The sequence below is a fragment of the Bos taurus genome, chromosome 7 (assembly GCF_002263795.3).
Source record: "Bos taurus isolate L1 Dominette 01449 registration number 42190680 breed Hereford chromosome 7, ARS-UCD2.0, whole genome shotgun sequence".
Classification (NCBI taxonomy): Eukaryota; Metazoa; Chordata; class Mammalia; order Artiodactyla; family Bovidae; genus Bos; species Bos taurus.
Window position 1 is genome coordinate 5870672 of NC_037334.1, and position 23090 is coordinate 5893761.

At 55.6% G+C, this 23090-nt stretch overlaps 3 protein-coding genes and 1 long non-coding RNA gene across 28 annotated transcripts in view; 1 reads left to right on the plus strand and 3 right to left on the minus strand.

Moving 5' to 3' along the window:
• Positions 1-1807: 1807 nt before the first annotated feature.
• Positions 1808-4240, minus strand: OCEL1 (occludin/ELL domain containing 1). 6 transcript variants are annotated; one of them, XM_005208520.5, is made up of 6 exons: positions 4009-4240; positions 3620-3746; positions 3298-3497; positions 2724-2889; positions 2437-2490; positions 1808-2225 (listed from the first exon to the last, which is right to left on the minus strand). In XM_005208520.5, exons 2-6 carry the CDS (start codon positions 3695-3697, stop codon positions 2103-2105), a joined length of 621 nt encoding a protein of 206 aa, XP_005208577.1. In that variant the 5' UTR covers positions 3698-3746; positions 4009-4240; the 3' UTR covers positions 1808-2102. The 6 variants fall into 6 exon arrangements, with proteins under 6 accessions (XP_005208577.1, XP_005208578.1, XP_059744366.1 ...); XM_005208521.5 differs by having other exon boundaries at positions 3620-3796; XM_059888383.1 differs by lacking the exon at positions 4009-4240 and adding an exon at positions 3885-3969.
• Positions 4241-4329: 89 nt separating this feature from the next.
• On the plus strand, positions 4330-7388 carry LOC104969050 (uncharacterized). The gene is made up of 2 exons (XR_807590.4): positions 4330-5483; positions 5828-7388. It is a non-coding gene; the product is annotated as an uncharacterized lncRNA (long non-coding RNA).
• Positions 7389-7843: 455 nt separating this feature from the next.
• USE1 (unconventional SNARE in the ER 1) lies at positions 7844-10759 on the minus strand. The gene is made up of 8 exons (NM_001075584.2): positions 10647-10759; positions 10281-10330; positions 10081-10159; positions 9842-9994; positions 9311-9323; positions 8883-8910; positions 8284-8458; positions 7844-8039 (listed from the first exon to the last, which is right to left on the minus strand). The coding sequence occupies exons 1-8, from the start codon at positions 10746-10748 to the stop codon at positions 7857-7859; spliced, it is 783 nt and encodes a 260-aa protein (NP_001069052.1). The 5' UTR covers positions 10749-10759; the 3' UTR covers positions 7844-7856.
• A 1790-nt stretch (positions 10760-12549) lies between these two features.
• The window catches only part of MYO9B (myosin IXB), a 107959-nt gene continuing 97418 nt past the window's right edge, over positions 12550-23090 (minus strand). For 7 of the 20 annotated variants that reach the window (XM_010806574.4, XM_010806569.4, XM_059888126.1 and 4 more), the window contains 14 exons: positions 21468-21566; positions 21182-21355; positions 21034-21075; positions 20744-20855; positions 19778-19848; positions 19173-19365; positions 18680-18808; positions 18310-18415; positions 17907-18038; positions 15885-16008; positions 15352-15399; positions 14878-15020; positions 14080-14207; positions 12553-13959 (listed from right to left, as the gene is read on the minus strand). In XM_010806574.4, coding sequence (XP_010804876.1) covers positions 13544-13959; positions 14080-14207; positions 14878-15020; positions 15352-15399; positions 15885-16008; positions 17907-18038; positions 18310-18415; positions 18680-18808; positions 19173-19365; positions 19778-19848; positions 20744-20855; positions 21034-21075; positions 21182-21355; positions 21468-21566 — 1917 coding nt within the window. In that variant the 3' untranslated portion in view covers positions 12553-13543. The other 13 variants (XM_059888125.1, XM_059888128.1, XM_059888123.1 and 10 more) reach the window with 8 other exon arrangements.

The following is a 23090-nucleotide window of genomic DNA, read 5'->3' on the forward strand; positions in this document are numbered from 1 at the left end:
GGAAGGGGAGGCCAGAGGTCAGCCAATGAGTTTGTAGGAGTTGGGCTGAGCAGATGAATTTAGATTCTGGCCTATGAAAGTGAGCCTCATACATTCACACAAACCCTGGACTAAGTACTTTATTGTTCTTCCTTTTTTAGCTGCACCACACGGCTTATGAGATGTTAGTTCCCCGACCATGCCAAGGCCTAACCCACCGGACTGGCAGGGAAGTCCCTTTGTTTTCTTTGGTCAACCCTTAATCATGGTGTCTGGGCCCCAGTGTCCTTGGGAGAAATGTTTGGGGCGAGTTCTGTCCCTTGATCTCAGCCCAGATAGAGCCCTCCATTTCGCTGGCCACAGCGACTGGTTTAGGGAGGGCATGTGGCCCAGAGCTGGCCAGTGAGATTCAATGGCAGGATGGAAATTAGGATAAAGCAGAGCCAAAAAGGAGACCAATTTCATAGGATACTTTTGGAGCCCCTGGATCAAGCCACATCTGAAACCCTTGGGCATTTCAGTTCCATAAGCCCAGACTTCCCCTTCTGTGCCTGAGCCAGTTTAAATTTTTTTTGTTACACGTAATTAAAAAACTTTTAGAAATTGGCATTTAGAAGATGGAGACCTCTAAGGTCAGACCTTGAAATGTGGACTTAATTGAGGTGATATGGGGTGATGCAGGGCACCAGGGGGCGTGCCAGCCTGGCCTCAGAAGGTTGTGGCCCAGTTCTGTAGTAGGAAAGGCATCTGTGGAATTTATGCCAGGACTGTGGCTCTAGGGGATGGGTAGAAAGGGCCCAGATGGTGGTGTGGGTGGCACCTTTTGGCCCTGACTGAAGGCTTGTCAAGTGAAGACAAATTTATCAATCATGGTCCTTTGAAAACAGGGAAGAACCGGGGTCTCACCCTGTAGGTTGGGCTAGGGCTTAGCCATAAAGCAGCCTCAGCCCTCCAGAATGTTCCCCATTGGAACCCTCATCTCCCCCATGTCCATCTCGGGACATCTGGGAAGACGGAAACAAATGAGTGAAGGTCTCTTGGGTGTGCCCTGTCCCCAGAAGGGGACTGAGGTTGGAATGGGATGAAGCTCTCCCACTGGCAGCTGGGCTGGTTTCTGCCCTGGGTGGGTGTTTTCTGAGAGGTCCTGTGCACAAGTGAATGTCCACTCCAGCCGGCTGGACAGCAATGCACTGTTTCTCAGATTCACAGGACGTCTGTGGACTGACCAAGACCATGGTGTCTGTCCTGCTTCCAGTTGGTCAGAGACTTGGATGCTTGTCCAGGCCTGATTGCTGAGCTTCTACAAAACCCAAACCTCTGTTGCTGGAAGAAGACATCTTGAGCCTCTCTGGTTGTCAGGACACCTGTTGGGGTCCAGCCCCCTCTCCTTGCTCTATCACAGTGGGCTCTCTTTCTGAGGACATGTGTTCTTGAGGACCGATCCTGGGGCTGAGACCTCTCTGTGACCCAGTGGCTGGCACTGCCTTCCTTGCCTGCAGCCTGCCTAACTGCCCCTGTGCTCTGGGAGGCCAAGGCTCAAAGAAAGCTCCTGGGCTACCATCACTGGGCTTCACATGGAGCCTGGTCCTACCTGTGCTCCATCCATGCTACCCAGAGCCTGGCACGGCATGGACATTAGGGGACCCTCCTGGCTGAGGGGGTGACACTAATGGTTGACCCCTCAGCTTCCTACTCTTGGAGACTCTTGGAAGCCATTTGAGACTCTTGGAGCCCCCTGGATAGACTAGGGTTCACAGTCTACTCAGAGACCCTGGCCAATTCCCTTGCTCAGGAAGAACAATTTTTTGGTGACGAGTGAAACCAGGAGTTTTAAGTGGCAGTAGGTACTTAATAAATGTTTATTCCACTGGAATGGAGAGCAGGACCCACTTCCAGGGGATGGACTGGGATGTAGGGTCTCCATGGAAGTCCTGCAGGAGGTTCTGGGAAGCCTTGCTGGAAGAGGGGCCATCAGATCTAGACCTCAAAGGCGAAGGCATTTAAAATCAGGCATGGCTACCCCAGGCTGGGCAACAGTAACAGCAAAGATCAGGAGGGAAGAAAAGAAGGAAGGGCAGCGTAGGGCCTCCCACTTCGTTGGTTCCCTCTATTCGCCAGGACACTCAGAAGTACACAGAGCCCTCGCTGTCTCCTTGGTCATCAAATTTCTGGATCTGTGTCTTGAGGTGCCTTAGTTTGCCCTTCAGGTAATGGCAGCGAGCCTGCTTGTCCAAGAAGCTGGGGTCCTGAGCAGGGTGAGATCCAGGGAAGTCTTTATGGCAGTCTGGCCTATGCCTCTCAAGCTGCTTGAGCTTTCATCTTTTCCTCTCTGAACCTTAGTTTTCTTTCCATGAAACTGGGCACAAGTGCCCAGCCTCATGGGAGTGTGAGTATGTGGAGGGGGGGGCGGGGGGTGGTGCAAAGGCCAGGCTGTAGGACTCAAGAGGCACAACTCACCATCTGCTTCTTCTCAAATTCCCTCCAGACACGGGCAGCAACATGGGCCTCCTTCTGCCAGAGGAGAAGGAAGCGGGTGCTCAGGGAGCACAGGACCCAAGGAGGGATGGGGAAACAGGTTCAGACAAGGTGGACCTTGTCAAGGGCTGACCTTGGCCCATGTGATGTGGTGCCCGCCCAGCCTGGACGAGGAAGAGGCCCAGAGATCTGAACCCATTGGGCTTCCAGAGGCCAGGCTTAGGCCACTTGCAAGGGATGTAGGGTGAGGGTTTCCACCTGGTGCTGACCTGGCTTCGGGGTCTGGGCAGTGAGTTCAGCAGGGCCTCCAGCTGCTGGAGCTTTGCCTGTGCAGAGCCCACCTCCTGCTGGAGCTCCAAGAACTCTGGGTACTGGTCCTGAAACACCGCAGCATAGCGGCTCCGATCCTTTGCAGTGCTCACTGGTGGGTACTTACTACCAGGTTGAAAGGGGGTCAAAGTATGAGTGGAAAGAAATCTTTTCCACAATCACTGTAATTTGCTTTTCTTTGTCTCTGTTGGGCTCCCTGCCCCAAATGCCCTTCTTCTCTTTTTACTATTTGGTAAACTCTTACTCTTCCCTTGTAGCTCAGTTGGTAAAGAATCTGCAGGAGACCCAGGTTTGATTTCCGGGTCAGGAAGATCCCCTGGAGAAGGAAATGGCAGCCCACTCCAGTATTCTTGCCTGGAGAATCCCATGGACAGAGGAGCCTGGCAGGCTACAGTCCATGGGGTCCTAAGAGTCAGACACAACTTGGCGACTAAACCACCAAACTCTTACTCGCTTGTCAAAGTCCCAGCCTCAGTGCCCCTTCCCTGTTCCATGAAATTAGGAACCACTCACAGCTCATAGTCAGGCACGGGGTGGGGCCTAGGCACATGTCTCTCGCAGATGGCTCTAGTAGACTTCTTGGTGCCCAGGAGGGCCCGGGAGGGGAGTTCATCCTCAAATACAATCTTCTTGGGCTTTGTCCTGTGGGCTCCGGGCTGGGGCTGGTACACAGTTGGGGGAGCGCTGGGTTTGAGGCCTCTAGACACCAGCCGCTGCAGAAGGCGCAGGAATCATGGTTTGGAGTTAACGAGGGTTAGCCGGCATCCCTTAAAGAGGGGGAAATGAATCCTATGCCTGGGCTCGGCCTCGGAACCCTCCTCCCTTTTAGACTCACCGGAGGGCCAGGGCCAGGCGGACGGGTCTGCAGGTTCCCCCGGGAGCCATGGGTCCGGGGGGGCTCTCGGGTGGGCATCGGCTTGGGGACGGCGCCGCTCCGGCGTCCCCGGGCAGGTGTACGGGTCCTGCGGGGAGAGCCGTGAACAGCGTGTGGCGGGGATGGTCGGCGGGCGGACTGTGGACACAGCAGGGGGACATAATTGGAGGTGGGACGGTGGGAGGACTCACTGGGAGGCGGCTCCCGGAGCGGCCAACTACTTTACCCGTTACGCTTTCTCAATTTCCGCCCTCATTTGCATAGACGCACGCCATTGGCCTCAGGGAGCCCCAGGCCCGCCGCCGGCTGCGTAACCCGGAAGAGCGCTATGCAAATAATCCGTTACGTACCGCGCAGCCCAGGATTGGCTCGCGTTAACCCCGGCGCGGCCCGCAATCTCTCCCGCAGGGCGAGGCGGAGTCCAGGGACAGCACCCCCGAGAAGACCGTTGGGATCTCCGGTCCGGTGGCGGCCCGCACGAACCACTCCTGCCTGGGGTCACCTGTCCCAGTGTTTGGGGCTCCGATTCTAGGTCCGCTCCCGAAGTCCGTGTGGTGCATTAACTACAGGCTGGAGTCCACTGTCTGGGTCGCTCCGCTTGCCAGGGGAGGGGCCTCGGTATATAGGGCGGGGCTGGCGGTGAGGGGGCGGGCCGGGGGAACCCGGAAGCGGACCCACACCCTGGCGGTGAGACTGACGGAGAAAGCTAGCTGCTGTGTATTTAGGGCCGGTAACTCACCCTTTCTGACCCTCAGTTTATTTGGAGAACTTTCGGCAGAGAATGAGATGGTTAGACAGCATCACCGACTCAATGGACAGAAGTCTGAGGAAACTCCGGGAGACAGTGGAGCCTGGCGTGGTGCAATCCATGGGGTCGCAAAGAGACCGACACGACTTAGCGACTGAACAGCAGCACCGACTTATCTATTTACTTGAGTGAGTGAGTGAAGTCGCTCAGTCGTGTCCGACTCTTTGCGACCCCATGGACTGTAGCCCACCAGGTTCCTCCATCCATGGAATTTTCTAGGCAAGAGTACTGGAGTGGGTTACCATTTCCTTCTCCAGCGGATCTTCCCGACCTGGGGATCGAACCCGTGTCTCCCGCATTGCGGGCAGACGCTTTACCGTCTGAGCCACCAGGGAATCGCATCTATTTACTTAGCGGTTATATTTTTAAAATAGTTCTTTAAATAAGCACTGGAGGCATGTTTAGAGAATTCACATAGAAAAGAAGCGTAGCGCAGAGTGAATTTCTTACCCACCCTTATTCCCAGAGGCCACGGTTAATTGTATCTCCTTTCGGAGAGATTCGAAGTCAATGACAAATCTTCCTTACTACGGACAATACTATAGAAAAAAGATTCAAGGGCACATTTCTTTGGCCAATTGTGCAGGCTTATGTAGGATGAATTCCTAGAAGTGAAACTTCCCAGAATCCACGGGGGAAAGACCTGTGTATTTTAATTTGGAGAGAGATTGTCAAACAGATTGAACTGACTTGGAAAAGACTGTGAAGCTGGGAAAGTTTGAAGGCAAAAGAAGAGGGTGGCCGAGGATGAGATGGTTACATAGCATCACCGACATAACTTTGAACAAACTCTGGTAGATCGTGGAGGACAGAGGAGCCTGGCGTGCTGAAGTCCATAGGGTCACAAAGAGCCGAACACAACTTAGCGACTGAACAGCATCAATTGTTAAGTTGTTTTTCAGTGAGCTTCTGCCAATAATGCTCTAATCAGCTGGTTTTCCCACAACCTTTGCAACCTCAATGGCATCACAGTTTCCTGTACATGTACTTTCAAAGTTTTAAATCTTGCCTAATCTGGTGAGTGAAAAAATTCAGAAACCATTGTATTTGTTTTCCTGTTTATTTCCTGCAAAATTTTTTTTTTCTTGTTGGCTTTTAGGAGCTTTTTATATATTAAGGGTGTTGATTTAACCAGATAGTGTATCTTCGCTGTTACTATTATAAATGGGATCTTCCAATATATTTTGCAACTTTGTTTTTTGCATATAGGAAGTTAATTTAAATATTCATTAACCCCCTTGTTGGTTTACTAAATTTTCTTACTGAAATAGCTAGCTGTTTTAGTTTGCTTGGATCTTTTTATATAGACAAATTTATCTTCTATGAGTAATTTTACTTCTTTCATTTTTTTTGTTGTCTAGTTGCATTGACTAGCACCTCCAGACAATATTAAATCATTGGAGGAGATGGGTGGACTGTGAGTATCCCTCCACTCCAGCTCAGTTTAGTTTCTTCACTTTGACGGTAAAACTTCTAGTATTTGCCCATTAAACTCAACACTGCCTTTGGCTTGAGATTTTTCCGTTCAATGAGGAAATGCTCGTTATTTTTAATTGAGACTTTGTGTAATGGATGCTGTGAATAGTACCATTTCACTCTATGATTTTGCTTCCTGATGCATTAATACGGCTATTAACATGCTTCCTAATACTGAACCATCTCTGAGTCACAAGCAGGAGCCTCCTTCTTATGGTCTACTTTTAAAGAGTTGCCACTAGAGCTTTCATAAAGCTTTAAAAACTGCCACCAGAATTTTAAAAGGTATTAGTGGTGGTTTTACACCTATGCTGATGCAGTGGGGGTGGGGCCCACACGGACAACTCCATGCGTGTTCCACAGGCACCTTCTGTCCACCCTTCCTTTCCAAGCTTCTTCAGTCACTCCTCTCACAGACTTTGCTCTTGACATCTGGAGTGGGGATAAGCAGAACCCAGGACCCATAATTCCTCTGGACTCATACTCCATGATCCCTTCCAGGGTCCCAACTCCAACGCCCACCCAAACTATGACCTGGGCAGGCAGGGTCGCCACTGATTTTCTTGTGTTTGCTGAGTGACTGTGTGAAGCATCTGCAGTGTCCTGAGACTTTCGGCTGTGGCTGGGCTAAGCCTTGTCTCTAAATTACCACTTTCAATCCCAAGGAAAGCCCAGTACTGACACCCTGAGAGGGTAATAGGCAGGAAGGCTAGGGGTCCCCAGATGGAGGAAATAGGTTGCAAGTGTCAGACATTTTTTTTTTCTCTCTCTTAAGTGGCAGGAGGAAACAAACTACAAGTGTCAGACATTTTCCCCTTCTCTATGCAAAATTAAAAGGTTTCTTTAAAAATTTTGTGTTGCCATGATGACACCTGGTTCCACCTGAAATTAACTTTTCTCAAACCTTGAGCTAACCAATGCGTTTTTCTTATGGAAATTTTTTCTTAAGCTATGTTAATGAACTATGTACTTACCTTAGACTCTGTCTTTCATCAAGTAGGTTCTGCCTAAGACTCAGAAAACCAGCATGTTTTACTCACGGAAATGTTCTCTTAAGCTATGTTAATGCAACTGTGTATTTGCTTGGAAATCTGCCTTTCTTCAAGATTCAAGTCAATTTTTTTTAAGGAATTTATTTGGTCGCAAGAGGTCTTCGTTGAGGCGTGTGGAATCTAGTTCCCTGACCACGGACTGAACCTGGGCCCCCTGCATTGGAAGCATAGACTCTTAACCACTGGGCCACCAGGGAAGTCCCCATGTCAACTGTTGTATGGCCTGGGATGACTCACCTTGTGCCAGTGTTATCGCAAAATGCATGTTGTGGGTGAGGGGCCGGGTGCCACTCTGAGTTTTCAGACATTTCCTTTTCTCTAATTAGCAGCTTACTAATAGGTATATAACTTCTTGCTGAAAACTAGCAAGTTAATAAAACTTTATTACACAAAATTTCTGAGCGGTCAAGCCTTGTCACTGGCTCTGGATCAAATTCATCTCCTCCAGAGGCCAAGAATCCCGGCGTCGTTCATAGCTCAAAAGAGACAACTTTTCAACCCTTCCTACAGGCTGACCTCCAGGCATGGGCCCACTCCTCCTCAACCCTCCAGACCTTACCTTGACTCCATAGGAATGTGTTTGGCTCTGACTCCATCAGATTGGGAGTTCTTGGGGCCCCTATGGGCCCTGCCTTGTCCAGTGTGAAGTAGGTACCTGGGGGGCGGGGGGCAGAAATGGGAGGCAGGCTTGGGACTCACCTCCCCCAGCTGCCTGACCTCCTTCCTCCCCTGGTCCTGTACTCTCTGCAGCTCTCATGGGGCTCCAAGGGCCTTCCCATCATGTTGCCAACCCCAAAAGGTATCACCCCTGGACAGGGTGGAGGGCAGAGAGAGCACAGGTGACACAGGCCGGGCCAAGTCTTTATTTGAGTTTGGGCATGATGCGGATGAAGAGGATCATGCTGATGAAGATGAAGCAGACGACTATCAGCATGGCCCAGAGCAGCCAGTTGACCGACTTCTGTGTGTGCTGCTCCAGCCGCTCGGATTCCGTCTTCAGCTTTTCCAGGTTCTGGTCAGCCATCTTGAGTGAGTGTGACAGGGTCTGTGGGTGAGGCAGGGGGAGGTGTCAACAGGACTGGGTCCAAGTGTTGCCTCTTTCTACTGCAGTGGGGTAAATCTATACTTCTTGGCCCTTGCTAGTGCTATTTCCTCTTCTGGGAATGCCATTTTTGACTTCTGCCAAACTCCTATTCATCCAGCTAAGTCCCAGCCATAGGGACCTTCTTCTGGGAAGCCTTCTTTGATGCCCCAAACCAGAGGCTCTAGGGTTCCCAGAGTCCTCATACCTGGTTGTCCTTCTTGATGACACTCTGGGCAGCCAGTGTGTTGGTCTTGAGGCTCCGGGCCAGGCCGAGCATCTCCTCTGCCAGCTTCTCCTGGAGGTTCTGGTGTCGCTGCAGGACAAGGTCTAGCTCGGCTGCTGACTGCTTCTCATCCCTTGGTGTGGGCCCTGATGCCCCACTGACCCCACAGATGGGTAGACCAGTGGGTATGAGATCAGGGGATGGGGGAAGGAGGGAAGAGACCAACATGTTTTCAAGGGACCTAGAGGTTATAGTTCCAGCTACCGCGCTGCTTGGGGTTCTTTCTCCTTTTTTGCTTTGGCTTCTGGGAAAAGCATCCTCAGAAGTGGCTGTTCGTTAAGTGTTTCTTTTTTTTAATTTTATTATTATTATTACTGGCTGCACCGCTCAGCCTGCAGGATCTTTTTCTCCAACCAGGGATTGAACCCGGGCCCTTGGCAGTGAAAGCACACAGTCCTCAGTACTGGACCACTGGGGTTCCCCTGATTGGTGTTTAGATGCTCGTGGTTGTGCTTTAGTGGTCCAAGCTTTGCCCAACTCCCCTCTCCCCACAATGCTGCCCAAGGGCTGAAGATACTCACGTTCTCTTCCTCACATCCAGTTCAGGCTCTGAAAGCAAAACAAGCCAAGCAGGCAAAAAGGAAGAATTGGTTTGCTGTTTTCCAGTTTACTGACCATTGCCCGGGATGTGTCTGCTACTCACAAGGCCATTTCCCATTCTGTCTGTCGCACAGCAGGTGCAGGAAGTCTTCCTCATCAGGGCTCCCCCAGGCCCCAGGTCCCCCCTCTAGCCAGCCTTAGTCACTTGGGCTGGGAGTGTCCAATTCTGTCTCCTCTAGGGCCCCTTCCTCTGTCCTGACACCCCCTTCAAGTATGGTAAGGCCCCTGGGCACAGTTTCCCCGGGCTGTGCACACCCTGTGGGAGCCAGGTTAGGCACGAGGGATGTGGGGCACTAAGAATACATGTATGTCCCAGGCCTTGAGTCCTGTTCTGCTCATGCTGTCTCACCTTCACTAGAGTCCTGTGGGAAAAAAGGAGAGGCACAGAATCACCAACCATGCCATGCCCCCAGACCTGTCCTTTCTGCTTTCAGAAACTCCCCACCCTCAATCAGGACCCTCGACAAGTCCTATGACCTTTGAGGCTCAGTTTCCTCATCTATAAACTGAAAACAAGGGTTCATATTTTGAAGGGTATTTTTCAGATCCACAGAAAGTGCTCATAGAAGTATCTGTCATCCTATTTCACAGCTGAAAAAACTCACTTATGTGTGGTGAGGCGGGGCCAAACCTTGCTCCGGGCCAACTCTGGGGCTTTTAAGTGTAGATGTGCCATTTTTGCCATGTACCAAAACTCTTACTAATCTAGTAAAGCCCTGGCCACGATGCCTGTCTGTTGGGAAGCCTTGTCTGATGGTCCAGGTCCTGTCTGTTAGGTATCCTAGTCCCTGCACCGGAAGTGTTTGTTGTTCTGGCCACCTCCATGCACAAAGTCCTGTCCCCAACTGAAGTTTTCCCGGGACTAGGGAGGGAGCCCTACCGTGCCTAGCAGCTCACTCCGCATTTCACTGGTGTACCGAGCCCGTGACTGTAGGTGCACTGTCTTCGTAGCGGGTACCCGTTCCCTTGCTGTAGTTGGTACTCGGCCAGGGGCCAGGAACTGGTTGGCTAGTGCCTTCTCTGAGGAGGAGGTCTGCAGAAGCGGGAAGGGAGCAGTCACCAGAGGGGCAGGCCCCAGGTGAGCATGACGGTTGACCAGGCAGAAGTGCCCCTGCTTACCAGTTTCTCTGCCTGCAGCATTCCCTTCAGAAAATCTACCTTCCGAGAATATTCATTGAGCACCTCGGAAGCCGGTTTGCTGGAAGGGGAGAAGAGGAAAAGGAAAGCCTACTGTGCCCAGTTGAGGGGAGGTTCTTAGCGGGAACTTGGTCTCCAGTAGGAGACTCAATTTTGAATCACTTGTGGCCGCTTGCACTCACCTCGCCTGTGCTTTCAGGGCCTGCAGCATGTCCTCGAGAGCTCCCACGTACTGGGGACAAAAAGGGGGGGGGTGTCAGCCCAGTCCTCCCCCCTACCCCGACATCCTGCTTAGAGAGATCAGAGCCAACATGGGGCAAGGCCAGGATGGGGGCGGGGTTGAAACAGGAGGAGCCAATTATCAGGGGGAGGGACCAGCTGAGCCCCAGGGAGAAGGCGGGAGAGCAGCAGGTGGACGTGGCCGGAACCAACCGGAAGGGGCGTGGCCACGCTGGCTGGCGAGGCGGGGGACTCGGGCCCGGTGGCCTCTAGCTGCGGGGACCACTCTCTTGGATTCGGGGTTTACGAGGAAACACGAGATTCCCTACCTTTTCTAGACGCCACTCGTCCGGGTCCCGTTTCTCCGCTGCCATCGCCTCGCAGCGGCACAGCAGCCGCACCAGGTTCAGCTCCAGCCTCGACGCTGCCATCACCACCCAGTGGTACTCCGCCCCTTCCGCCGGCGCCATCTTAAGAGATGGCGGAAGTGCCCTCCGTGGCCTCTTTCCGGTCGGAAGTGCCCTGTTCGTTTGCTGTCCCATTCTTGTTTAGGGTGGCGGAAGTAATGTCTTCTTTCAATGCGAGACACCATCCCGTCTGCATTTACTCCGGGATGAACCGCTTGCTTATTCTTGCGAGCGTCTTGATCCTTCCGGAAAGGTTGAAAGGATCAAGTCCTTCGGTGCCAGAAGACCCACATGCAAAGCGTGAAGTGCTCATTACTCCCCCTCCTCAAAATTCGTACCCTTCTCTCCACTCCTTCCTGAGTTTTTCCCACTCTGAGCCTTCTGCATCCAGGCAGTCTTCTCTGAATTCACGAGGAGAGGCCCTGACCTGGGATTTAGGAACCCAAGACTTAGGGGCTATTATTTCCGGTCCCAGCCCTGACCCTGACTCCACCTCCCGTCGTAGCCTTTTGCGAGTTTCTTAACTTTTTCTGGACCTGTTCCCCCTACGGTCTGGCAGTGACATGAGCTAAACCTGGGAGCGTGAGGTGTGGCTGGGTCACCCTCAACGCCCAGACCCCCGTGGACAGAACCCCACCCGCGTCCTCAAGAAGTCAAGGCCTCTTGTTCGAGTCTCCTTCTGTGGGCCCTCCGAGTGAGGATGGGGACATCATAGGGGCTGAAGTCTGGTGTACATCCCTCAACTATCTCCCCATCCTTCAGGTTACCTGTGTTCAGGTCACATCAGTGGCCTTGGTGCCCTGTAAGTACCGTGGATGAGTCTAAACTCAAACTCAGGTTATTGATGGGGTGGCGGGCTGGGGGTGGTGGTGCCGGGGAGCGGCTCTAGAGCCAGACAGGGCTTCCCAAGTGGCTCAGTGATAAAGAATCCACCTGTCAGTGCAGGAGACACAGGAGACGCGGGTTCGACCCCCGTGTCAGGAAGATCCCCTGGGGAAGGAAATGGCAACCCACTCCAGTATGCTTGCCTGGGAAATTCCATGGACAGAGGAGCCTGGTGGGCTACAGTCCATGGGGTGGCAAAGAGTCGGACATGACTGAGCACACATCCAGACATGCATGAACCAGACAGGGCAGGGTCTGAATCCCAGGCCACCCCATCCCAGCTGTGTGGCCTTGGACTAGACCACCAACTTCAGCATGTGCCACTTAAACTCAGGTCTGTCACAGTCTCTTAACTCCCCCACACCTACAAACCCCATCTGCCAACCAATTACAACTGCCGATCTGGTTGCAACCTGGGAGCTTCTCTACTGGTGGTGATGGTGGTGGTGCTGTTGCTTCAGGCTCTAGTGGATCCACCAGGACTGACTCCCCACCCCACAAGGCAGATGGCCCCTTCAGCTGACATTTAAGCCCCTGCTGGGGAAGGGCTAGGCGTGACAGGAGGCAGCTCCCAGGACAGCAGGCTGTCCTCACTTCATGTGACTCTACCATAAGCTGCCTGCTTCCGCAGCTTTCTGGATCAATAAGAAGCACTTCCAGGGATTCCCCTGGTGGTCCGGTCAAGCTTCCACTGCAGGGGGTGTGGGTTTGATCCCTGTCAGGGAACTAGGATCCTATAAGCTGCATGGCACAGCCAAAAAATAAGCCCACTTCGCTTGTGTTAAATTCCAACAGGACTTGGCTGGAGGAATGATGGAAGTCCTCCCAGACAAAGGGGCTCAATCCTTGCTCTGCACCATCGCCATTTTTGGCTGAGGCTGCATGCCTGACCCCCGCCCCCACCCTTGAGCCTGTCTGAGTAGGAACTGAATACAGACACCTCTTAGGCACTTTTTCTTTATTTCACATGGCCTGTGGGTGTCTCTTGTCCCAGACCTGGCACCGTGTGTCCAGGTGCTGAGAGAGTGGGCTGAGCCTGAGAGGGGAATGCCCCTCTCTGCAGATGCCCAGACTGTCACTGTAGATTTGCAGAGACATACAAGCCCAGGCCTTGCCCTCCCCACCCGTGAACGGTCCTGAGTTACGGGCTCCTGTTCTGCCACATGGGGCTGGCAGTGCCAAGGTGGTCTTCTCTGTCCGGGGCACAACAGACCGAGGAGTGATGGCCACATTCGCGTATCCCTGGAATAATGTGAGGTCTGTGGTGCCTGGAGTGGAGGCTGCCTACCATCGTGTGTCCTGGCTCTAGCCAACAGTCTTGATCACCACGGAAGGCTCCACTGTTCCCTTGAATGGGCCAGATAGCCACTGGCCGGGCCGCAGTACAGGGCAGTCAGGGGCCACAAGTGTCCAAACCCCTCATGCAGAGTCCTTGCCCTCGGCCCCCTCAGCTGTCCCTCAGCGTGGGTCTGAGCCTCCGAAGCTTGGCGGCTATGTGGGCTTGCTCTGAAGACTCACATCCAGGTTATAAGGAAGATGCAGGGAGTTAATATAAAAGTTTGTACATACACATATAAAAACAATTTGGTCTTCTGTTAAGGCTGTTACAGTTTAAACTTATGTAAACCACACACAAAGAAACAGTGACCTTGAAAACGTACAAAAGGGGAGCTGGGAGATGCTGGGCTGCCTGCCATGATTCGGTGCTCTGATCGGGTGCCTCCGTGTGACATGGGGGCTCAGCAAGGGTGGCCAGGCCTCAGCCAGCCTCTCCCCGCCTGAATTCACTTGGAGCCAGTGCCCACCTCACATCACTCTCGGAGCTTTCCATTCTGGATCCTTCTCAGATTGCTGAATGCTGGCTCTGGAGCTCCGGTGCCCAGCTCGGGGACTGGGCCATCCTTGCATGTGCGGATGCTGGCAGCTGAGGGCCCTCAGCCATTGGCCTGGCCCGAGGAAGAGGGCAGGCAGTAGGTTGGGGGATCCGAATACCTCCGCTTGGCCCCAGGCGGCCGATCATCCTTGTCCAGGGGCTCCTGAGGGCCCTGAATGGGCAGGTGAGTGCCTGGCGTGATATACACGGAGTGTACCTGGTCTGGGCGGCGGGCCGGTGGCTCTCGGCGCCTCACCATGGTGGCAGCTTCCTGGGTACCAGGCGCCCGGCCAGGGAGATAGGAGGGCAGGCCAGGCGGAAGCTTGATGTTGGCCGTGGGCATGATCGGGGTCCGCCGGGGGGTCTTCACTCTGACCGTCATGAAGGACGACGGCCTTCGTCGAGGAGGGGCGGCCGCCTCGGGGAGGGGGCTCGGGGTGGGCGCGCCGGGGCAGGGGAGAGCAGGCGCGGGGGGCCCTTTTGAGAGACAGATGGCAGGGTTACTGCAGCTTCAGGACCGGCAGATGGACCCTCGCCCGGGGGCCTGCTGGGTGTGGACACGGGAAGGAAAAAAGCAGACTCTACCTTAATACTGACCTTCGGAGGCCCCCCGCCCAGCCCGCTCTTCCAACAGGCTCTCGGTGCTGGCCGACGTCTCTGAGTCCAGGTTCTCCTCATCGGAGCCCCGAGGGTCCAGCTCTGGCAGCCGATACGTGATGTCCTCCCTGGGGATGAAGGGGGCATAGTGTCCAAGCCTGCTCCATGGTGAAGGACTGCCCCGTGGAAAAGTGCCAGGCCAGTAGGGGACAGAGTAGGTTATTCTGCTCCTTGATGGGACTCTCTGCTCCCTAGCATCCCAAACCACACCCCACCCCAGATGCCCCTGGCTCAGTGAAGTTCATGTGAGCAAAGGGTCAGATTGGAGGGAAACCAGGCATCTGTGACTTAGCTAGCGAGGAGTTTCTGTCTCAGGACCTTAGCACATGCTGTCCCTTCTGTCTGGAGTGCCCCAGCCTACTCCTAAGGACAGGGTGCCCAGGTGGCCCGGATTACACCCGACCTCCTGGCATAATTTGTCAACTGCATCTCTGTTCATACTTCCACCCTGACTGGACAATAAATTGGTGGATCACCCTAGCTGAGGCCAACTTTAGGTTCAGGCATCATCCTTGTGTCCTCTCCTTTCCCTGTGGACCACCAAGATGGCCAAGTGGGGGGTTTAAACAGTCCTAGGCTGTGTTATAGGACAGCAGTGCCCCAAGATTGGACCCTGGACCACAGGGCTGAGCCTAGCCCATCAACCTCCTAACAGCCAGACTCCCTCTAGTGGAGGGGCCAGTGGACGGAGACCAGATAGGGCAGCTGAGGGTGGTGAGGGATCAGAGCAACACTTGCTTCTCCTCTTTGATGGACTGGATCCGCTCGATTAGGATCTCCTTCTCCCGATCCTCATCGCCACCAGCTGCTTCCTCCTCCTGCAGCACCCCCAGCTCCTCCGGGCCACTGCTGCTGCTCCCCCGGGCCTTGGGGTTCTTCATCTGCAAAGAGATGCAGCATGTCTGGCCAGCCCCTCTGGGTGCTTGCAGATGCGGACAGGGTGGTACGAGCAGCTCTGGGGGAGGTTAGTTCTGACGTGGAAATCTAGGCTTAGGCTTCTCTGGGGATCATGCGGGGACCCAATGGCCAGTACTTGGCTGATTAGTTGTCTTCAGCACAGGCGATCAGCAGGCAATGAGGTTTCCCCAGCATGCACTTCCGGAGGTTAGGACACGCTCGGCCTATTCTACGAGGACCCTAGGGGCCAAGAGGAACCCCAGCATGCACCGCACCGGGAGACATGTGAGGAGGATGGACCGTAGGTGTACATACCAGGACCCCCTCATAGGGAGACGAAAACCCCAGTTTGAGAGGCCATGGCTGGGGGAGAGATGAAGAGAGGGTGACCACACAGGGCCACGACCAGGGCATAAGTGTTAGTCATGGGCATAAGGCATGTCTGACTGTGGGGACAAGGACAGGGTTCTCCCACAGGAACCTGAGACTGGCCCCTTATCCTCCTTTCCGCGCCCCCCACCCTAAGCCTCTTCTGCTGTGGGTGTTTCCCTGTGGGCGGGGCCTAGGGTTGTGGCTGGAGAATGACCAAGAACCCTACCAAGTAGGTGACAGGTTTCTCCCCCACTGCTGAGAGGAACAGCCGACCTTGAGGCTGGTCTAGGATGGTGGTCTTTTGGCCGAGGTGAGGAATTGGCCCCTAACCATGCTGCCACGAGGCCCCAGGTCAGGCTGTGGCCAAGGATGTGTGCTGGAAGTGTGCGCTGGGCAGACAAGTGAGACTCCGCCCACCGCCCGAACCCCGCCCCCGCCCAGCTCCACCCACCAAAGCCCCGCCCAGCATAGCTCACAGCATTCTGGCGCAGCAGAGAAAGCCTTCGGCAGGCCATGCTCTCAGCAGCCTCTAGCTGGCTGATCTCCTCCATCTTCACTTTGTACTTCCTCATCTGTTCTTTGATCAGCATCTCCACGCACCTGTGGAGAAGGCTGCTCGGCTACCGGCCCGGGATGGGGGCGGGGGATGGCCAACGTGAGGGCCCCACATCTAGAGAGATGCTGGCCAAAGACTGGGGCATGGTGGCTGAGACAGAGACCCAGAGACCAGGCAGGGCTACAGGCAAGGCTGTGGCTCCCATCGTGGCCCTGGTTCACTCACTGTGTGATCTCGTGCAGTTCACCCCACCTCTCTGAGCCTGAATCCGTCTAAATAAGCCTCCTCCTTTGAAGGAGGAAGTAGAGTACCATGTGGGCCGTTTACCCCATGGGCTGTAGGCAGCTGGCCCCAAGGGCTCTAGAAGTCAGTTGTGACCCAAGACACATCTGCTCAGTGGTCAGGCCAGCCTGGAATGGTTGCTGGCCGGTGGAATGGTCAATACCAGGGCAGGGAGGGCGTGGTGGGATGGGATGGGGTCAGTTTGGATGGAGAGGCAGTCAGGACAGGTCTCCTACTGTCAATCACAGATTAAAAAAAAAAAAGTACCAAGTTATGTGCTGGAAGAAAATCTGTCAACACCACAGGGCTGGCTGCCCGCATAGTGTCAGGGCCTCAGCGGGCTCTCCCCTCTGCCTGCCAGCTGCTGTTTATGCCTGGGGGAGTGCACGGTCAGGCACAGCCCTCAGGCCTGCCTGTGTTCACCTCGTGACACCACTCTGGGTGACAAGCTCTTCCTTTTACAACTCACCGCCTAAACAGTGTCCTCTTAGTGATGGACGTCTGCTGGCGCCCTTCTGAGTCCTTTTTCTTTCATTCATTTTAATTTTTTATGGCCATACTGTGCAGCATGAGAGATCCTAGTTCCCTGACCAGGGATCGAACCTGAGCCCCTTGTGTTGGAAGCTTGGAGTCTTAACCACTGGACTGTCAGGGAAGTCCACCCTCCTGAAGAACTTTCTGAGAATTTTGAAGATCATTTGGTGGGAAGAAGGAACCTTGAGACTATTGCTCCTTTTTGCTGCCGGTTCCCACTGCTCCCAGAGGCTGGGAATGTGGGGTTCACCATCTGTCCCTCACCCTGGACTGGGGATGAGGCATTTCTCCCCGGTTTTTGGGTTTTCACCCTCAAAAGAACTCAGGAGTGATGCTCTTGCTGCTGGAGGGGAGATGCTGCCAGGCCTCCTCCTGGGTCTGGACGTGTGTCAGCCTCAGGATGCCCTCACAGGGCCCGGCTGCTTCCTGCCCTTGTCTGTCACAAGAGCACTGTTCGCCCATCACAGCAGCCAGCGCACATGTGGACTTTGTCAGGAGTTTGGGTTTAGTATGACTTCCTACATGACTTCAGAAGAAAAGAAGGAAGGGTAGAGAGAGCAAATGAAGTCCATGTAGGACCCCAGTGCTCAGGACACCTCCTGGGGTAGTGGTGGTGGTTTAGCTGCTAAGTCGTGTCTGACTCTTTGCAACTCCACGGACTGTAGCCCGCCTGGTTCCTCTGTCCATGGGATTTCCCAGGCAAGAATACTGGAGGGGGTTGCCATTTCCTTCTCCAGGGGACCTTCTCCACCCAGGGACTGAACCTGTGTCTCCTGCATTACAGGGGGATTCTGTATTCAGTGAGGAATCAGCGAAGTCCTCCTGGGGGGGGGTGGGGGTGGTGTGTGTGTGTGTCTGTGTGTGTGTTTGGTTGCACTATGTCTTAGTTGCAGTACATGGGATCTAGTTCTCTGACGAGGGATCGAACCCGGGCCCCCTGAATTGGGAGTGCAAAGTCCCCTGGGGTATGTTCTTCTGAGTTTTTCTCTGCGGGCACATTTACATGTTACCGAGGCTAGGCCATTCTAGGATTCTGGAGCAGGCTGTCCTGTTCAGTTGTGGGGTCCCTGGCTGGGTTGCTCTGGGTGTGTGTTGGGGGTGGGGGCTGCCCAGTCCTGGCACTCACGTGGTGATTTTGAGGACATCCTTCATGCTGATCAGGGGGTCTGAGTTGTCGGGGCATCGCAGGAGGCAGGGTGCGAAGATGATGGCCAGCGCGCTGGGTGACATGCGGTTCACATCCTCGAGCAGGGCCACCCTGTGTGGCAAGCGGCAGTTAGGGGGTGGCTGCGGGGAGACCCCAAACCAGAGTCCAGAGGCTGGGGGGTCACTGTGGGGAAACTGCTGCTGCAGGTGGGAGGTGAGAAATGCTGGTTTCTGCGGGGTGGAGAGAAAGGTCCACAAAAAAGCTGGACCCCCCAACACAGGCTCATGCCTTGGCAGGGAGCCACCCCCAGAGAACACTACAGCGGGGCTCTCGCTGGGACCCCACTCCCCAGACAGCCAGCAATTAGGGCACGGGCACTTGCTTGACCAAGTGGAAGATGAGCCGCTCCAGGGAGTTGTGGTTGGCTTCTGGCAGGTGCTCCAGGACGGCGTAGATGGCAGCCAGCTGCTCCTGCTTCTCTGGGAGCTCTAGGAGGGTCCCGGGTGTCAGCGCCTCGTGGCCCCCACTCGATGGACCCCAGGGCGCCTGCAGCCTCCCACCGTATAGGGCCTGGGGCAGTGTGTGTGGCAAGGAGGCAGGGCCACAGAGCGGTCCTGGGCCCAGCCAAGGCCTCGTTTTCTCAGCTGGGGAGACGGGGGTCCCTCCTCCCTGACTGGCCATAGCCGAGGCTCAAGCCTCTGACCCCTGCCCTCGACCAACCACCCGCCCTCACCACAGTGGTGGGGACTCACCGACGGCATGGAGGAAATCACCATACTGGGCGAAGGTCATGAGGGGCTCAGGCAGCTCCCGCAGCCACTGCTTGAGCACCCCGGTGATGGCGTGGATGGGGAAGTTCTCCAGTTTGACTGCCGTGGGGTCTGCAGGGTGGGCGCACGGGCCGGTGAGCGTGAGGAAGGGGGGCGGGCTGAGCCTGGGGCCCCAGGTGGCGCCCTCCCACCCTTGACACTTACCTGGCTCCGTCCCCTGCCTCCCCCAGCACCCACCTCCCACATGCATGCTCAGTTGTTCCCTCGAGTCTGACTCTTTGTGACACCATGGACCGTAGCCCACCAGGCTCCTCTGTCCATGGATTTCCCAGGCAAGCATACTGGAGTGGGTTGTCATTTCCTTCTCCAGGGCATCTTCCTAACCCAGGGACGAAACCCAGGTCTCCTGCACTGGAGGCAGATTCTTTACTGCCTGAGCCACCAGGGAAGCCCACCCACCTCCCCCAGCACCTACCTGTCTGCAGCGCCTGCCGGAGCTCCCTTGTGCGGTTGGCGGCACCCGACTTGCGGTAGAGGCCCTCGGTGTACAAGCCGTGCATCTCCACGTGTTCCAGAAGCTTCTCCAGCACGATGGGCACTGAGACCTTGTCGCTGGTCAGGCTGTCCACGCACACGCCAAAGTGGCCCGACTCAGCGCCTGGATCAGTCTGTGATGGGGAGTGGGACGGGTCAGGCCTGGGCTGGCTGCCTTCCCCGTCATCCCCTGGGCCTCCTCTGTGGCCTCCGTCCCTCCCTGCCCCTCATTCTCCCTTGCAGACCCGCCAGAGGTGCTGGGCTGTGGAGGTCCCTTGACGGCCGCTGGCAAGGGGTCTCTAAGTAAAGTGCCGCAGTGCAGCACTGAGGACCCCACCTCCCCTGTGTGCAGGGGGAGGGGGAGTGGGGCCGGGGTCTGAGATGCGCACAAGCCCGCTCCCAGCTTTGGGGGGCGCCCAGGTGCTGACAGGACCAGCGCCCCGCCGCCAGCTCTGCGCTCTGGCCTGATGACCAGCCTTTCCCCCACATCTCTCAGGACGGCCTCCCTCGGGTATTCTGGGAAGTTCCCAGCCTCGGCAGGCTCACCTTCTTCCCGCACACGATGGAGCAGGCCTGAATCTTGTGCATACACTTCTTGTGGCAGGTGGTCTTGCACACTAGGAGGTCACGGCGGGGGTGGTGGGAGAGGGTGGTCACCAACAGTGCCACAGGGACTCGGGGTCCTGCGGCTGCCTGTCCCGGGGTCTTGGGACAGTGACAACCACCTAGGCATTTATTATGGACACGAGGTGGCAGGCTCCTCACACAGGCCGAGGGGAAAGGAAATTACCCTGGCCTGGAAGGAAAGCCAGCCCTGACTGGTTCTGGCAGGAACACAGACGTGCTAGAGGCCTGTCTGGCCCGGCCTGGGCTTCCAGGGGACGACTGGGTTCCCACCCAGGCTTGGTCACCTCCTGGCTGCCCGACTGGGGGCCAGCTGGGTCATTCTGGGCTGCACTTGTCTCTCAGGGTCCCTGTGGGGACTGACTGGCCTTGCCTGGCACATGAGGAGGGGCTGGCAGTTCAGGCAGTGAGGGCAACAAGAACAAATACGGCCCAGGGGGACTTGGCCAGGTGGATGTGCATAGGGGTGGCTGCGGAGTTGGGGGAGGCCTTGGGGTCGGCTGAGGACCGGCCTCTGACCAGCACGACAGTAGCGGTGGGGTGTGAGTGGGTGAGGCGCGGCCTCACTGCCCCGTGGTGAGGGGCACTGTTCTTTTTTTCTGCGTATTTATTTTCGGCCGCATCCTTTGGTATGTGGAACTTCCCTGACCAGGAATCAAACCTGTGCCCCCTGCATTGGAAAGGTGGAATCTTAACCATTGGACCACCAGGGAAGTCTGGGGGCGGTGTTCTGAAAAGACTGGTCCTGTAGCTGGGCTGAAGCCCCACAGTGAGGGGCTGGGGATGCAGTCGGGGCGGGGGTCAGAGGGTGTGGGGCGGGCATCCAGGGGGGCCTGGGGGTAGGTCAGGGGGTGCGATGGGGCAGGGGGCCAGGGGAGGGGCACTCACCGCTGCAGAGCAGGGCCTTGTCCATAAGCCAGATGTAGGAGAGGCACTGCTCACAGGACTGGGGGATGCTCACTTGGTAGCTGACAAACACGTGCCCATTGTGCTGCAGGACCTGGGGTGGTGGGGGCGGGGGGTGCTGAGTGGGCACCACAGGGGCACCACTTGGTGGGGACGCCTCCCATGGCATCTCAGGATGGGGATCCCTTAGGGCTGGGTGGGAAAACGCATGCTTCCCTGGGTGCGTGCGCACGCACACACACACCCACGCACACGAGGACACGCATACTCACAGCGCGTTCCTGCTTCCGCTTTTTCTTCTGAGCTTTGCTCTGCTGTGAGAGAGCACAAAGGCCAGGTCTGTGTGGGGCCCCCTGGAGATACCCCCGCAGCGACATGCCGGCACAGGGACCCTCCCGCACACGGAGCGGCCGCACCCACCTTGGGAGGCTCGAAGTCGTTCTTGGTGTGCCCGCGAGTGAACTCATCCAGCAGCGACTGGAAGAGGTTGAGGACCAGGTTGGTGTCCTTCTCGCCGCGCTCGGCTGCCAGGTTGCTCACGACGATCTGGTAGTTCTCCATGAGGTCCTTGTAGCCCACGTGGATCTTCCCGTTCTGTGGGAACGCAGGCTGTGACCCTCCCGTAGGACGGATGGATGGCGGTGCCCAGGCTGGGGAGGGGTGGGAGCTGCCTCGGGACCCCTCCCCGGGTCTGGGCTGCACGTACGGGCACGGAGTACATGGTCTTGAGGTTGCTCCGGAACTTCTCGGTGGCTTCGATGAATAAGCTTTCAATGGGAGTCTTCTGGGAACGCAGGTCGTTCACCTGGAGAGGGAAGGAGAGACCCGCTGACCCCGCGTTGCCTGGAGCCAGGCATCTGGGTGGTCACCGCTCTGCCCTGTCCCAGGTCCTTCCTTGGCTCCCCTGGGAACCATTCGGGCCCTCCTGTCAACCCTGGTTTCTCTGGGATCACTTACTGTGGGTGTTGAGCAGCAATCCTGGCCTCCCCCAATAGATGCTGGGAACGCTTCCCAGTTGTGAGAACCAAAACCATCTGCAGATGTTGCCAAGTGTCCCCTAGAGGCAGACTCAGCCCTGGCCGAGAAACCCTGGTTTAAAAGGGCCCTTCCTGCTGCCCGGCACAGGCGCTTACTCCTGGCCACAGCCCAGGACTGGGGCTGCCTCACATAGCCTGATCATCTTAACCCTTTATTGTTCCTATCAGCCTGATGGCGCCCTCTGAAGCTCTCAAATGCTGCTCTGTTGGCTGTGGGGCTGCCTGAAACTGAGGTGTGAATACACCTGATTTCTTTACCTTTACTGCACACATGTGACTAAGTCAAGTCAGTTGCGACCCCATGGACTGTAGCCCGCCAGGCTCCTCTGTCCATGGGATTCTCCAAGCAAGAATACTGGAGTGGGTTGCCATGCCCTCTTCCAAGGGATCTTCCTGACTCAAGGATGCAGCCCTCATCTCTCACACCTCCAGCACTGGCAGGTGGGTTCTTTACCATTAGTGCCACCTGGGAAGCCCCTCTAGTACACAGTAAGTGCTCAATCATTGCCTTGCACTGAATGCATTTTGTAAAAAAAAATTTTTTTTAATTAATTAATTTGCCTGTGCTGGGTCTTGGGAGCTTCCTAGGTGGCTCAGTGGTAAAGAATCAGCCTAAAATTGAGGAGATGTAAGAGAATTGGCTTGGATCCCTGAGTCAGGAAGATCCCCGGGAAAAGGAAATCGCTACCCAGTCTTGCCTGGAAAATTAGTCCACAGGGTTGCAGAGTGTCAGACACAACCGAGCATGCACGCAAGCTGGGTTTTAGTTGTGGCGTGTGGGATCTAGCTCCCTGACCAGGCATCACACCTGGGTCCCCTGCATCGGGAGCTCAGTGTCTTAATTGCTGGACCACCAGGGAGGTCCCCAGAAGTGTTCTAGATAAAGTAATTTGTGCACGATCAACTGCAGTTGCGTGGTAGGGCGAGGAACAGCCTGGCGGCACTTGTGTGTCTGCTGTTCTGTTTAGAGGGTCGTTCTGGAGGCCAGTGCTTCCTCACGTGGAGGAAGCAGGAAACTGCCCCAAGGGGCACTGTTAGACAGCAAACCAAGTGTCTTCAGTCGGCAGATCGCAAACGTCCTGGCAGGAGCCGCAGGATAAAACGCATCTGCCAGGCGCCCAGCCCACGTGTGCACACGCCCGTGTACGCGCGACGATTTCAGTGGGTGAAGCGTGGGGCTGGGTCCCAGAATCAGATGCTTCGGGTTGACACGGCTCCTCACACTCTGTGCAGTCCTTGTAGGAAGGCACACATTTGCCGGCGTGTCAGTATGTGTACAGAACAGGACGACT

What these genes read in the sequence shown, in the direction of transcription:
- USE1 (NM_001075584.2), bottom strand. Translation starts at nt 10,748, where the DNA reads ATGGCAGCGTCGAGGCTGGAGCTGAACCTGGTGCGGCTGCTGTGCCGC. An exon ending in TGCTGCAGGCAGAGAAACTG is followed by an intron (nt 9,995 to 10,080) that starts GTAAGCAGGGGC and finishes CCGCTTCTGCAG; the next exon opens with ACCTCCTCCTCAGAGAAGGC. An exon ending in CTGGATGTGAGGAAGAGAAC is followed by an intron (nt 8,459 to 8,882) that starts GTGAGTATCTTC and finishes CTGTGGGGTCAG; the next exon opens with TGGGGCATCAGGGCCCACAC.
- OCEL1 (XM_005208520.5), bottom strand. Translation starts at nt 3,697, where the DNA reads ATGCCCACCCGAGAGCCCCCCCGGACCCATGGCTCCCGGGGGAACCTG. An exon ending in CCCGTGCCTGACTATGAGCT is followed by an intron (nt 2,890 to 3,297) that starts GTGAGTGGTTCC and finishes TCAACCTGGTAG; the next exon opens with TAAGTACCCACCAGTGAGCA. An exon ending in AATTTGAGAAGAAGCAGATG is followed by an intron (nt 2,226 to 2,436) that starts GTGAGTTGTGCC and finishes CACCCTGCTCAG; the next exon opens with GACCCCAGCTTCTTGGACAA.